This window comes from Canis lupus, chromosome 24 (assembly GCF_003254725.2).
Source record: "Canis lupus dingo isolate Sandy chromosome 24, ASM325472v2, whole genome shotgun sequence".
NCBI classification, from domain to species: domain Eukaryota; kingdom Metazoa; phylum Chordata; class Mammalia; order Carnivora; family Canidae; genus Canis; species Canis lupus.
Window position 1 is genome coordinate 14353515 of NC_064266.1, and position 16723 is coordinate 14370237.

The 16723-nt window shown below is 40.0% G+C and overlaps 1 protein-coding gene across 1 annotated transcript in view; it reads left to right on the forward strand.

The window, feature by feature from the left end:
- Nucleotides 1–16723, forward strand: part of HAO1 (hydroxyacid oxidase 1) — a 48314-nt gene that overhangs the window by 11692 nt on the left and 19899 nt on the right. Inside the window, exon 3 of the mRNA XM_025469340.3 lies at nt 11126–11381. Coding sequence (XP_025325125.1) covers nt 11126–11381 — 256 coding nt within the window. The remainder of the gene's footprint in view (nt 1–11125; nt 11382–16723) is intronic.

The following is a 16723-nucleotide window of genomic DNA, read 5'->3' on the forward strand; positions in this document are numbered from 1 at the left end:
TGAAGAGTGACCAGTGGGGCCGTTCTTGCTTCATATTCAAAATGGCAATGAATATTAGATTGCCAAATAAAACACAGGAAGCCAGTTACATTTGAATTTCAGATAAATAACGAATCATTTGTAGCTGGGTTGTCCTCTATGTATATTTGCTATCTCTGGCAACTTTAGTTGAATGAGCTCTTACTTCTAGGAGGGTCCTTTGAGAATCACCTGAGAATAATGCTAGGAAAAGCTTCCCAAAATGAGGCACACTTGTTGTTTGCCCTTTGGGGTCCCCAAAATCCCCTCCACATATTAAAAAACCGACCTTCAGGAAAGTACAAGCAGTTTACACTTCAATGGGAGTGAAAGTTGCCCTTTCTACTCTGCTAAAGATATTTTTGTTTTAAGCTTTATGCAGGAACCTGAGAAATGGCTTTGAGGGTCAGACTGGTAACATAAATATCCAAAGAGGGATGAAGTTAAGAAAACAACAATGCCAGCTCAGTGGTGGAGATTAGCAAACCCCACGGAAGGAGGCAGCCACATTTTAGTGCCAGCTAACTAGTGCCCCACGGGAATGAGGATGTGGGGTTGCCAAATCTTCAAAAATTTTAAGAGAAGCCAGAAGCCTTGATTTTTATGTGTAATCTCCTGGTTTTTAAATGTTGGCAAATAAATCAAAAATTCCCTAAAACACAGTTTGGGGCAATAATGTGTGGGCCAAAGCAAATAATTTTGTGGGCTCCAAGTGTCCCCTGGGCTGTCGGGCTGGGACATCTGATTTATGTGGAAATTCACCACTAACTAGTTTCACTTCTATGGCAGGTCATTTTCACTTTCTAGCAGGATTACGTTTCCTCACTGATAAAGTCAGCTGCTTAAGCAAGATCAGTGGTTTGCTTGCCACCTCCCAAGGTCAGGATTGTTCCACTCTCAGGGAAGTTAGGGGCGTCACTGAGCAATGAGTTACTTGTCTTGCCTGTTGGGGTTCGACAGGACAGTTCTTTACAGAAAGTTCTGCTAATGGAAGCAAGGCTAACGAAGACAAAATCTCCTCGATGAGAAAACTCCAGAAAACAAAACCAGAGAACCCATTAAAGGTAGAGAACTGCCCTCCTGAAATCCCACCCCTTTCTTCTACCTCTTGCCTACCAGACCAGCCCTGGAGAGTACAGATGGTGGGATGAGCATTTGTATGTCTTTGATATTCATTTCTCATATTCTGCATGCTTGGGATAGACAGAACCAAGCACACATATTTATTTCTGGTTCTTGCTGAAAATGCAAATAGATGTTTAATAAATGCCACACAAATAAACTGTCGTGAAACATGACGATAGCCAACATTTATCTGGCAATGTGTGCCAGGCAATTTGCATTTATTAACTCATCTATCTCTTATCCTCCATAAAACATGAGTCCAAAGCCCTAAGGATTTTTTACCGACTCCTGCGCTTCGGAAACTGAGGCTTGCAGAGGACAAATATCTTGTTCCCGGTTAGTAATCCCATGTGCAATGCTGCTTATAAGATCATGGTCAGTGACTGATATTTCCAAGTATCATTAACTGCCACAAGAACCCTAAGGCAAGTTCTATGTTATAATAGTCTTAGAATATTAACTGCAAACATTCTATGTTTTTATGGTTTTATCCCGTTGGTTTTGAGAGGATGGAATAAGCTACAGAATGTGAAACTCATTAAAAAATATGAGCTTTGAGCAAAATGTAGGAGCATAAATAAAAGGGCTTGAATTTTAAACAAAAATTAAAACTCCTAAAAGTCGGGGTACCTGGGTAGCTCAGTGGGTGAAGAATCTGACTCTTGGTTTCAGCTCAGGTCATAATCTTGGGGTCATGGGATGGAGACTCTACTCGAGCCTGTATTGGGCTCCATGCTCATCAGGGAGTCTGCTTGAAATTCTCTCTCCCTCTGCACCCCACCCTAAAAGTCTTTTAAGATGGAGAGAAACTAACCGAGAAATGCTGAGTGGAGAGCAGTTTGTCATGCATCGTGTTATGAATAAGACATTTATTACACTGGATGATTTAGTTAAAAATTTAATAATTGACAATTGTTATAATATATTCAGAGCCATATAAATGCCTCTACTTATAATGGCACATCCATTTGAAACCCTATTAGATTGTTTTTAATTTAAATTTTATTTTTCTTACAAGCTTCAGGGATGACTACAGAATCATTTCTACAAATACTTAATGTAGTGAAGGAAATATCAATGATAAACATAAATGCTAGGGTTGTATAAAGAAGGCAATCTCATTAGGTGAAATATTCATCTTGCAAGAGAAGTAAAGCATCTCTGACTTCTCAAAGAACACATGAAATGCTTATTATACCACAGAGGCTTTTAGGACATTATCATGGAAATCTCTTTGGTTTTAGGCACTGTGGCTGAAATGAAATTTTATTTCAGCCTCCATGGAACAACATTAGCTTTTTGTTTCATTTAAACATGAGAAATAATAATAAAAAAAATAAACATGAGAAATCAAGGGGAAAGAGAAGAGATTAAATGTTAATTCATCCCTTTGCCTCTTGACTGTTATGTGCTCAAGCGCCACATGAGGGAGTGCCGGGACCTCAAATAGAGAAAAATTAAAACCCACCTAACGCGTTCCAGGAATGCTCAGCATATTAGCAAATTCTTAGTAAACTGTCAGAAAAAAAAAAAAGATTTTAAAAGAAATTCCTGCCCGTGGATGCAATTAGAGGCTACCACACAGGATTTGATGGGCCATAAAACCATTAAATCTAAACACTTTCTTTTTGAGCCTAAAAGGCCAGAACATTCCAAAGTGAAGTTTGGGGACTCAGCTATGACTTGACCACCTATTAAGATGCAGGTGGAACAGATTGCAGAGTAACACAAAGAGCCATACAGACCCCAAAGAACTGAATTAGGGTGTAGGTGAGAGCTTTCGCTGTTGAATTTTCTGGATTTTCCGAGATTAAGTGATCGACCTTAACATTGAGTGAAAGACCATTCAGCAAGAAAAATTGTCATTTCCTTTGCTCCAGACCCAAATGATGTATTTTTGAAAGCTTTATTGATTTATATATTTATGTGTTGTACTAGGTGACCGAGTAGATATACATTTCAGCATACCTATGAGGAAAATATCCCCCTTATTCTCAATTTTACCTAAATCCAGGAAAAGCATGAGACTTGCTTTAAATGGAACTTTTATTTTTTTTCTGAAATGAGTGCCTTTTATGCACCAGATGCTGGACTTTATATCCCGATCATTTATCCTCACAATAGACCTATGAGGCAATTATCATTTATCATTCTCCTCATTTGACAGTGGAGGACAAGGATGCCCTTAACCAAAGTCTAGGGCTGCTCCATGATCAGGATGGGGTGCGAACCAAGATCTGTTTCACTTTAGAGTCTGATCCAGTTATTTGTTTTCATCCATTATTTCATTCATTTTTACTGAGAAGAAACAAAACTAAGGAGATATAAGAAGAAAGGACAGTTCACTAAAACTTTGTCCAAATTACATCATTAAACATTTGGAAGAGAATACCTCTTTGCTTCATTGGAATAAAAAAGAATCAATTCTCACTTTTATTTTCAATCTATTTCAGTTCAACTTTATGTTTTGGACATTCTTTTACTGTCATGAAAATTCAGTGGACACACTCTTTCTGCAAACACAACTGACACATGTCATGTATGCAGAGACACGCACATACACACGTACCGACATACACAGATATAAAAGGATTATGGACCTTCTTTGTATATACGCATACATATATATACAAACAGGTAACTTATATCTAAAAATTTTCCAAAAAGTGATAGATTCAGTGTTGAAATCACTTAAAGACAAACTTCATCAATCAAAAACAGCTGGTAAAAAATTAGACTCTTACTACATTGAAGACCAACATCAAATGGTATGATTCCTAGTATCTCACACCAGAATTTAAGCTATTGGGCAGTTTTTTGAGAGCATGAGATTGCTTCTTCTTCTTCTTTCTTTTAAGATTTTATTTATTCATGAGAGACATACAGAGAGGCAGAGACATTGGCAGAGGGATAAGCAGGCTCCCTGCAGGAGGACTCCATCCCAGGATGCTGGGATCACACCCTGAGCCAAAGGCAGACGCTCAAACACTGAGCCACCCAGGCGTCCCAAGATTGCTTCTTCTCAAATGGTTACTGTGCCTGATGACGTTAGAGCATGACAGCGAGAAGTCGGAGGCTCACTGCTATGTCCTGGCACTGAGGTTGTTATACTGAGGGAGGTTGATTGAGGTCAAGGGCAAATTTGATCTTCCTTGAAATCCTCATAAAAGGCATCTCACTATGGTGTGGTCTCCATGTAATCTGCCAGTCATTCCAGGACCTGACAACTTAATAAAATGACAGAATAATAACCTGGGGATCATTACCGTAAAGCTAATGCTTTAGTCTAAATCAGAGTTCTGCCCCAGAAACAAAGTGGAAGCAAGAAAGGGAGGGCACAAGTGTCATTGGGACTAGTTGTTTCTTGAAAATCTTTCTATGCAATCAAAAGCAGCTCTCAAACTTAGTGACGATGTGATCACTCAAGGTTAAACTGCTCCTGAGTCAGACAATAGACTGTCTTGAAAGCACTGGAAAGATCAAGTCTGGTTTCCTGACCTTTCTTGGCAGTGTTTACATTGCTTCAGTTCTCTAAATCACAAATTAAGGTTCGTTTGACCACTTCTAAGTGTTTCATGCATAACTGTAGTGGAAGTTTCACAACATTATTTTTGTAAGTAATCTCAACAGTAATTTCAGACACGCAGACAATAATACTCATTGCATCTTTAATAAGCCTGTGAATGGCAGTTCCTGTGTGTAAAGAAAGGATGACACACCCAGGGGATGTTAGGGTGCACATTTATGCAAACACTCTGGTGGGTCAGACCCTGAGTTCTGAACCAGACGACTGCTTGGTACTTTGTCACTGCATATTTTCCCCATTGCACAATGACTTCCTGTGCAGAGGACAGAATGCATTTTCTCAACAAAATTTTCAGCACAGCTGTCTTGGTGACTAAGTTTTGCAGGAGCTTTTTAATCAAATGCACCTAAAAATAACTCGAGACACTTTCATCATGTTACCCCCTTTTCCTTTAAACACACAGTTTTGGAAACTTAACTCACCTTTCCCATAAAGGAGAACTATTTTAAAAGAAATAATTTGGACCCAACGTAACACATTGCTTAATCATTCTGCTCTAAATCTGGGAATATGATTTGATCCACATGAGTTAATGCTTCAAATAATAGACATTTACTCCCATTGATAACTACTAGTTTATATTTTTCTCTGTTGTGGTAGTGGTGGAGGTAGCTATGGGTGAACATCGTCCTCCGATGTATAATAATTCCTGTCCTTGTCAAGCCTGGCATGATAAACTTCGGTTTTATTTGGTGATTTGACATCTTATTTATCCATGTGAGACTGTTAGACATTTGGAAGCTATTTTATCATTGGTAAATTGTGTTGCCTCAGCTTTGAGAAACTTCTGTCTCCCTTATTGTCTGCCATTTTATTTTTATTTTGTTGCTTATTTTTGCTTCTAATTTAAACTTTAGGAAGCTGGGCAAATCCTAGATAAGCAAGGTTATAAAATATGCTGGGTAACGGTTAAATGTGTTGAGGGGCTATTACTATAATGCAATTTCATTCCTTGACTTTAAAACTAGTAAGGGACGAATGCATAAGAAACTGTGGCACATTTACCTGTGCTCTCCTCAAAGCAGAAGACAGACAGATGCACTGGCAGGATGTGGCTGGCAATTGGCAAGCTGGGGGCCAGTCACTACCCACCCTACCATCAGTGGGCAGTTTGCTATAAGGTCCTGGCTTTCGATGGAAGAACCTGAACTGTCAGGCTTAGTGTCGCCTAAAGTTAAGTCCACAGTAGCTTTCCTGCCTTGTCTCCTCTGCATCCAGATTACCAAGATCAGAAATGAATGTTTTCATTAAGGCTTGATGGAAAGCAAAACCCTGCCAAAATCTAGAAGCGCAGTTGCATTTCTCAGCCATAGCGAGGATTCTGACAGTTTGTGCTGTGTTGCGGAGCTGTTTAACTGTTCTAGCCCAACTGAATCATTGTACATTGGAGTTTATAGTTTGTATCGACTCCAGAGGTGGTTGCATTTATATCTAAGATGAGTTGATGTAAACCTCGGTGGTTCATTACAGGTTCTGGAGCGTAGATTGAGTTAACTCTACCGAATGGCAGTCTGGGGAGGCAGAACTACATTTGATCTTATGCCAGATTATTGCAGGCTCTTGTAGCATTTCCCCACCCCGGGGCATGTGATTTAACTCATAAAAAAACTTTGTTGTGGGTGTGTCCCAGGATAACTTTTATTCTGTAGACAGAATGCACCAGTATTTTCCAGGAGCCTGTAATCTATTTTGGGTGAGTGATAGTAAACAATGACTTAAAAAAAAAAAAAAGATTTTATTTATTTATTCATGAGAGACACACAGAGAAAGGCAGAGACATAGGCAGGGGGAGAAGCAGGCTCCACGCAGGGAGACTGATCCAGGACCCGGATCATGCCCTGAGCCTAAGGCAGATGCTCAACCACTGAGCCACCCAGCTGCCCTGTAAGCAATAATATTAAACTCATTTATGTCTATATTATTATACTTACAATTTTATTGCAAATAAAGTAGAGAAACAAAAAACTGTAGTGAGAATTTTGAAATTTTTCTTACAGGTATTATTGTTGATGACTGACTAAGCATTGCTGACAACCGCTCAAATCTACTCTGCAGACCCTTCTTGGAAATCTGCAGACAGAGAAGGGGGTGGGGGTGAGGGTGGGGAAAGACATGTTTTTGTTTCATCTCTCAGATTATTTGATGCTGTCTTTTCCTTGGATTTCCAAAGGAATGTATACCCTGAAAATGTAAGAATTATCTGCTTTGATAGTCTCTTCCTATATCAGCCATCTCACGAAGTTCCTTGGCCTAGAGAAGATTCCCCCCCCACACACACACACCCCGCCTCCTTTGAGAGATTTCCTGCTTAAGGTAGTGAGCATTCGACACTATTTCTGCAAAGAGGAATGGGTATCTTGACCATCAAAACCAATGCAGGGAAAAGGTGGGTGTGGAGAAGATTATGAGTGATGATAAGAAATCGAGATTCTTGGCAAAATTCAAAGGCAGCTGCTTAATGACTGAGCCACTCAGGCACCTCTTAGGTGTTTATTCTTGAAAGTAGATCTTAAGGATGATAAAAGAGGGAGTGAGTGGAAATAGGGAAATAGAGTTGTGGGATGTCAGATAGGATCAGTGTTTACTTGATGGTGTGTCCTCCTGGATACTTTATCTCTAGGATCAGCTGACTATAATGAAAGCCAAGATTTTTAGAGTTGAATCAACATTAGGGACCTTCATCATAGGCAAGATCCGGGCCTGGGCTTTACCACCCCAGATGTGATCTCCATTTTGCCAAAAGTTGTGAAATGCAGCTGGTATCTTGGGTTACATCATGCAAGTGGATCACTGTCCCTTTAAAAGAAATCTGACAGTTGCTCCTTTTGAGAGCTGGAGGTCAGTTTCATTATGGAAAATGAATAAGGGGAGAAAACGAGTTTCAAAAACATTTGTGCTTTGAAGCACTGGCCTAGGATAAGTCTATTAGAATTTTTTTTAAGATTTTATTTATTATTCATGAGACACACAGAGAGAGAGAGAGGCAGAGACATAGGCAGAGGAAGAAGGAGGCTCCTTGTGGGGAGCCTGATGTGGGACTCGATCCCAGGACCCTGTGATCATGACCTGAGCCAAAGGCAGACGCTCAACCACTGAGCTACCCAGGCGTCCCTCTAATTAGAATTTCTTAACAAAGTCTGATTATAATTATGATTATAAATTATCATTTATAAATGATTATGATCATTTATAAAACTAAAAAGCTTGCAATTTTTGTCCCCTAAAGAGTAATATGAGCTAGAAAGGTATTATCGTTATTTCTCAGGGCAAAAATGACATTTGAAATATTTAGCAACCAGTGCAACAAAGGACTTTAACCAATTAGAAGAGATGGTCAGATGCTCATTTCTAATGCTTTAACAGCATCCTGAATGCCCCCAACCCTGCCAGGTGTTAACTTTTAGATTTCTGGATTGTAGGGGTCAGGGGGTTCTGAGAATCCTTGAGGAGAGAAAGGAGTGATGCCACATTAAAGGGACTCAGAAAGGATGGTCATTTACTTCAGAGCCATGGCTATTTACGGATTGAAATGGAGGTGTTTCAGTATTTTAACTGGCACATTTGTGATCGTCTCTCCCAAATGGTCCTTGCAAAATCCCAGGATCCCTCATCTCATTCTAACGTAAAACTGTGTTGAAAACCATGGATGTAATTCATCAACAACTTGCCTTGATCATGGCATATAATCACAAGTGAGTGGGGATCACAGTGGTCAGTAATATATGTTCCAAGGAGCGTAAAGCCTTCTCAGTTTTGCTGCTGTTCTCTCCTGAGAGCAATATCTTAGTCTCAACTCATAATATGTCAGCATAGACTCTGATATTCTCTCTGCGTCCAGGAGACTCTCTTGGAGTAAATTCATTAAATCACCAAATATTTATTAAATGCCTACAACTTTGAGCACCAGTAACATCAGGAGCCATTGGTACCAGAGGCAGTAGACTCAGGAAAAATGACATGAAGTGGCCTTGCTTTTCTCTGGACATGCCTACCCAGCCAAAGGGGCAAAGTGAGTGTGAAGACTGACACCTCCTGCAAGGTAGGTAGGAAGTGACTATTTTAATGGTCTTTGTGGAGTGTCTGTAGATGTTTCTTATGAATACAAGGAGATCTTTTTGAGGAGTTTTGATCCTTATTGACAGAACGGCTGCTCATCTATATGATGCCTTTGTGTAAACTACAACGAAGTGTCCTATCGTTTGATGGCTCTTTTAGCTGAACCCCTTTGTGTCACCATGCCCTGATGTGGCAGGTCCTATCCATTGGTTTCCAGTTTCCTTGCCTTTCCAGAGCTATCGGCATGGTGGCATCCTCTCCATCTTCGTGGGACCTTAGTTAGGTCACATCCTCTTCAGGACCTATTTTTCTTTATGATAAATTGATGATTAGAGGATTCTGACCCAGTCAATGTCCCCTGGTGTTCCTTCCAAACAGCAATAGATGACCTGGAGTTATTTTCCATATTTATAAATCTTAATGAAAATCAGACAATGGTCTAGTTGTTCTTATGTGTTATTTCTTAACAAGATGTGGTTTTTTAAGACAATATTTTGCAAGTCATGAGTCTCTTGAGAGAAATTCTCAAGGGCACACTAGGAGGGAACAGAATAGTGACCCATGGACAAGATCATCCCCTGTTTAGGTCTTCTTTATCTGAATTGTTATCTGAACAACAGGGATGAAAAACACCTTCCAAAGCATAGGGCAGGTAACACGTATTAAAACAAAATCCATTTTATTACCATGTGAACTTAGAGTTTTACTACCAAAGGATATTGCTACCACTTAAATCTCAAAGTGTGGTCCAGGGGATTGGCAGCATCGGTAACCCTGGGAACTGGCAAATTCTCAGGCTATACCTCAGACCTACTGAATCAGAAATTCTGGGAGGATGTTTGCATACTATGTTTTCACAAACACTCCTGGGGGATTTGGCTGTCTCCTAAAGTTTGAGAAGCAGGGCAGCATTTTAACCTCTCAAAGTAGTATCTTGAATAGCACATCACTTGATTCTCAACATCACTCTATGGATGTCACTTGGACAACTAACTGCTTTTACTGCCATTTGACACATGTCAGGCACACAGATAAGTTTAATGACTCAGGATCATATAGTCAGTTTTATATCTTTATTATTGTCTCTTGCCACATTTGGTATTTGGCATATAAACATTGTATCAGTTTCTCCTCCATTAAAACTGACCCCAATTTTACTGGTTTTTACCTATTTTTGGTTAAAAGCCTATCACCCATGCTCTTTCATGTTCTCTGAGACAATTGGTTAGGTGAATCTACCTAATTTATTACTAATTTTTCACTTTCACTGTGCTCAGTTTTTGGTATCTTTGCTCAAAAGATTGTGAGAGAGAAGTGCTATCTACTTGGGATGTCCAGCATATGTACTTTATAAAATTTAGAAATATAACATAAATGGTAGAATGCACCTTTAACAAAATTTTTAAAGATAAAATTTTAAAAGTTAAAAAAGAAGAAAAAAAATTAAACTCACCCATAATTCTCTGACCTATCATTAGCCATTAGTTTGTTTAAGTTTAAGTTTATATACCAGTAATCACATTTGTACATATGTGGAATTATGTTGTATCTGTCATTTTGTAGACTTTTTTTGTTTTTTTTTAACGTATCTTGAAAATATTTCTGTGTTCACAAATATTTTATTTTATAACCATAATAGAAACAGAATATGTAGATATATGGAGGGAGAGAGAGAAAGGGAGAGACAGAGAGAGACAGAGAGAGAGGTGAAATGGGGGGATTGATTTGGGGAACTGGCTCACATAGTTGTGAAGACTGGCGAGTCCAACATTTAAAGGGTAAGATGGCAGGTTGGAGATGTAGGGAAGAGCTGATGTTGTGGTTTGAGTCTGAAGGCCGTCTGCTAACCGAATCCTTAGGGAAGGCCTTCAGTTGATTGGATGAGTCCTATTCACATTGCAGAGAGCAATCAGCCTTACTCAAAATCTACTTATTTAAATGTTAGTCTCCTTTAAAGAATACCTTCACAGTAACACCCAGTGATTTGGGCAAATTCTGGGAAGCATCACCTGGCCCAATTGACACACAAAATTAACCATCACAAAAATATTAGCTGTAATGGGTGTGTATCTTTCATTTATATATCCAATCCCCTAAGTTTGGAAGTTCAGATTGTTCCCAATTTTTTCATCCTTTCACATAGCACATCTTTGGCTATTTGACTCACTTTTGTCTCAAAGATCAATTCAGGGTGTAGAAAGGAATGCTTATTTCTATTTAAAGAATTGACTTCTTATTGCCTAATTTCCTTTGTAGATGTCTCTACCCTTGAACCACAACCTGAAGGCTTTGGAGTGGGGAAAGTGCCAGATTCTTCTTTACCGCTTCCTTTTTCCTCAGCCTGCAGGTCACTGGGAACTGGAATGATGCTGAGTTCCTGGTCCACCTCCTCAATTGAAGAAGTGGCAGAGGCCAGTCCTGATGCACTGCGCTGGCTGCAACTGTACATCTACAAGGACCGTGAGGTCACCAAGCAGCTAGTGCAGCGGGCTGAGCGAAAGGGCTACAAGGCCATATTTTTGACAGTGGACACTCCTTACCTGGGGAACCGCTTTGACGATGTGCGTAATAGGTTCAAGCTGCCACCTCAACTCAGGTAACCATGGGTATCTGATCACCCGAGCCCCTGAGCTGATCTTCTAATTCTCTTTAGTCTCACTCTTGTCATGTACCAGCTCTAAAGTTTTTTTTTTTTTTTCCCAGTTTCCACATACATTTAATTCCCAATTAGATTTTCACAAAACATTGGTCCCAAAGTATGGCTAACAGGGATCTTATTTAGGAATGATAGGCTTTGAGTTCTAGAGGTAAGTGCATTTCTTTGTCTGTTGAAACAAAGAGCCATCTGTTAGTTTTATTTTTAATTGTATTTGGAATAACTGTGTCTAGAAGATTAAAGGAAGCTAAAAGAACGGAGACAAAAGAAGTCACATATTTGATCCCCTATTTCCTTCTTTCAGCAATATTCCTCTTTCACTGTGGTTCATCCATGGGTCAAGATTCATTCATTCACTCATTCACTCACTTATCTTAGCATATCTAGTAATCCAAAATGGAACTGGACAGGTCATTCAGCCTGACCACTACCAAGGAATTGTCCCTTTTCCCTGTAATATTTTAGGACTAGAATCATCTTGTGTCAAAGCTAAGAACTCATGGAGTTTACTGAGAAAGACCCTCACCTCCCTATTTTTTTTCCCCTTTGTTTTTGTCTTTCCCCAGTTCCCACCAAAATCTGCTCTTAAGTTTTTCATACCAATATATGACTAATAGCTTTCAGGGGTAAAACTATCTGAATAGGAATAAGAATCTTAGTTTTAATAGAGGACATTCTGATGATGGGATTTCAAAGCAAACCTCGTAGTATCTGAAATGATATAGGGTGCTTTCCTTGGATCCTAGACCTCATTTTACAACGGGCCATTGTTTACTCTCTCTATATATGAAAAGATCCAAATCCAAAAGATTTCAAAATCAAATCAGCATTCCATATCAGGGTGAAAAAATTGTTAGAAGGTAGGAATTCCATATATATTATAGAATGACATGTGTCTCAACCACTACATAAGTCCAAATACAGTCTTGTATGAGTGTCACAGAAATATTATATAGCTCTGGTGTGTATATACCTATTTGGGTATAAACTACTGTGCATAAAAACTCACCATTGAACCATATGTAAGTTAGCTGTGTGATGCTATCTTTGTGACTTCCAGGCAGGTGTAGGATATTGTTTGTGTATGTAGTACCTTCAATAACCCACTAACAAAAGAGACTAACAGTGCTGTCAATAAACCCGCTCCATGTATCCCAGATGCTGGGTTACCCAAACACCCTGTCTTTCTAAGGGAACAGGAACAAAAACAAAAGTCCTGACATATTCCTACTTCTTGCCAAATTCATCAGAAGTAGATGGCTTTAAATTTCCTTAATGTGAAATCTGTATTCACCTTATTTCTCTATTTTGGTTACCTTATTTATCAGACTTTCTAAAATAATTAGTTTCCCACTATTCAGGCTTCTGACAGGAAACAGTCCTCATTACTTCCCTTTGGCCATTTGAACGAGAATTTGCTATCCTATTCATCCTCCTCTCACTACCACTACTACTAACAACAACAATAACAAATAGTGGGGTAGGGTGTTTTTGCGGCTTGGGAAGCACTTTCTTGTTCCGGATAACAAAACGTGTTTCACGGTGCTTAATTAATCCTGGCTGATATCGCTTGCTTCTCCGGTGCCAGGGCCACTCAGTCAGGAGCTGGAAGGTTGATTTGCTTTTTCCCTCTCTTTTCCCTTTGCTGCTGGGCTCCTGCCCAGATGACGAGGAGGACCATGAGACAAAGGCCCTTTTCAGCTGTGATGTGCTCAGGAGTGGCCACGACTCCCCAGCTCGTCCCATCTCTCATCTGAAGATGATCAAATACTGAGCAACACATCCAGGTTATGGGGAACGCAGGAAACCCCCCACAGCCTGAGGCCGGGGCCCCTGGAGCGCACCCTGGCCTTGTTTGTCTCTGTGAGCTTGGGGCAGGCCAGTGCCCTCTGGTCCCGTCCTCAGCAGCCCACATTCAGCAGTGGAAGGCAGAGGGCACTAATGGGAGGCCCAGGCTTCCGCTTGAGGCCACGTACAACCAGAAAGCTCATCTGGTACAGCCTGATATGAAATCAGGTTTCTTTCCGCAACTGACCTGACTCATAGAAGGTGAAGCCCGGCTTTTCAGAAGTGAAGTTTGGCAGGCGAGAGAGGCAGGAAATCCAGAGAAGAATGAGTCTGTAAAGCAGTGGCTCCTTCCAGCCCTAGCTACTTCCTCTGCCTGGGAGGAGGGGGGCGGGGGAGGGACGCGGGATGGGGGAGGGTCCCGACTCTTGGCATCTGGGACCAGCCAGGGTTCAGGAGTTTGGTAGTCTCTGCTCGGTCTATATGCAAAACACATGTATGTGTGTATTATGAATGGCACAGAGGTTCCTGAAACTGAGGGGGGACGGGTAAGGGGAATTCTCATCTGCTTTTGGAAGAAGCAAGGAATGAGGCCAGTTTGCTAGACTGATTTCCTCAGGCTTTGAAGCACGGGCCTTTTCCTGTCACTCTACCTCGTGGAGATGGTTCATTTACCCCGAGGAAAGACTTGGGTCTGTGGTGAAGCACCAGGGCAGTTGAAAGAGAAGAAAAGAAATTTCCAATCCTTGACTAAGATCAAGGTAAATCGTGACACCTACCCTTTCGGTGATTTGTGTATAACCCTATAACCCTGAAATGATTCATTAATCATGACAGCCAGAACAGATCATACTGAAAAAAGATCAGACTGTTGTTGTCTTCCCAGGACTCTAGTGATAAAAGTGACCCGTGGGGCTTTCCATGAGCAGGACCCCATCACCTCTTTGTCCTTACCACCTGGCACCCTCACCTCCATTCTCACTTTCCAGCTACACTGGCTGCCCTATGGTTCTTTCAGCATGCCAGGATTGCGGGTGCCTGAGAGCCTCAGAACTGACTCCTTTGCCTTTTACCATTTTCTGCACATCCATCCACAACTAACTTCCTCACTTCCTTTACACTTTGACATCAAGGATGGGTCTACATGTCTTTCTAGTGGGAAACCAAAATAAAAATAATTGGTAGAGATCAGAATAGAGATAAATATGTGTGGGGACCTTGAGCAGGGGTTTTGGGTAGAGGAAGATTTGTGAAGGAGATTTGGGTACATGGGCCACCAAACTCTAAATTGTTTGGTTTAGGAAAACATTCACAATATAACTGTATTAAAAAAAAATAGCAGCCTCCCAAAGATATTCATGTCGTAATCCTTGGAACCAATGAATATGTTATTTTACAGGGCAAAATGGACTTAGCAGGTGTGATTAAGTTAAGGACCTTGAGATGAGAAGATTATCCTGGATTATCTTAGTAGACTTAATATAATTTAAAGGGTCCTTATACGAGGGAAGCAGGAGTGTCAAAGTCAGAGGAGATATGATGATGGAAGCAGAAGTTGGAGGGATTTCATCAGGAGTCAGGGCATGTAGGTCTCTACAAGCTGGAAAAGGCAAGGAAATGGATTTTTTCCTATAGCCCCTGGAAGGAAAATAGCCCTATCAACACCTTGAGTTTAGTCCAGTGAGATACATTTTGGACTTCGGACCTCTAGAACTGTAGTATAATAAATCTGTGTTGTCTTATAGCCCTCATCTGTGTCATTCTAAAGGTTGTGGTCATTTGTTATAGTGGGAATAGGCAAGTCTGATTATGATATTTAAACTTTCAAGTTCAGCTTCTACCAGTTCACATCTTCTTATTCTGCTCTACTTCTTTTCTTTATATAACACTTATGTTCTAACATGCTTCATAAGCTTATTTTGTTTATTGTTTGTTTTCTGCCTCTCCTTGCTAGAATGTCAACCCTAGGTGGCCAGGTAGTTTTGTTTTACTTACTGGTATATCTTAAACATCAAAAACACTGGCATATAGTAGGTGCTCCACAAGTAATGTTGAATCATTTTATCATTTTACAGTCGATAAAAAATGTACCAGATCATGTGAGATTTACCCAATAAAACATGACTACTAAGACGAACAAGATTTTGAGCTGAGACTTAAAATCTATGCCCTGCTCATTTCTTCTAACAGCCCAACACATTGAGGGAGAAATTAGCAGGGCTATGTTCTTAATGTGTTTTCTATTCACCATTAAAGGTTGGTGGTCTATGAACCAATTTCCATATGTATTATGAATCTTTTTCTCACTCTCTCTTATTGTGTTGATATCATGGGCTCCACTGGTTACTGTTTCCTCCTTTGTTTCCCACTATGGACACACATAGCTTTGTCATTAATTTCATATCATCCATACTTGTAGTAAATAATATATATTTCTCAATAATATCTATTATCATTAGTGTTACTATTGGTTGTTCAATGATGTTTAACTTTCTTGGGCAGCCTGAGTGGCTCAGCGGTTTAGCGTCACCTTCAGCCCAGGGCATGATCCTGGAGACCCGGGATCAAGTCCCACGTTGGGCTCCCTGCATGGAGCCTGCTTCTCCCTCTGCCTGTGTCTGTGCCTCTCTCTCTCTCTCTCTCTCTCTCTGTGTGTTTCTCTCTTGTGTCTCTCATAAATAAAATCTTAAAAAAAAAGATGTTTAAATTTCTTTAGTAGTTTTTACTATTCTCACTTACTTGATTTACTAAAAGCTAAAATCATTTCTATATTAGGTTAAAAAGCATATTTGGGGGCCATTCAGGGCACAATAAACCCCTTACAAGGCCAGTGCTCTCCCTTACCTTTGGATCATTAAACAAAGCTTGGGGTTTGGAGCATTAAGTCCCAAGTAATTGTGTTATTATTTTGATGTTGCTCTTTTCCTTCCTCAAGAAATGGAATACTTTGGTTATCAGCAGCCACTTTAAGTGTTTCTTGTGTATGTGTCATAATTCAAATAAAAATAGTATTCAGGGAGGTTTCCTTCAAAAGCACTGGTAAAACACTCCATCGTGGGTCTCTGTCAAGATATCTGAAAACTTTCTCTTGGCTTCTGGCTTTGAACGACGTTTTAGAGGAACAACAAGGCTTCATTGTGCACACTGAAATTTCTGTAAGGCAACATTCATTCAAGTGTTGATCTGCATTTCACCATCCAAGAATAACAACAGTTATTTATATAATTTTATCCATGTTTCTGTTTTTTCCTATCCATTTCGCCCTTCCACCCCGCCCCTCCTGAAACACTGTAGCTTGTTTGGGATGGGGGTGGGGTGCCATGCAGAGTATATACACATACAGATGTTTTTCTTCTTTTCCCCTTCTGGTCTTGCTATGGGATTGACAGACCAAACATTTTTCTTATTAACAATATTATTTATAAGTTTGGAATTTAGTATCACTTAATACCATTTCTAGGTAATGGAATAGGTTTTCATAATAAAAATATGTTTAT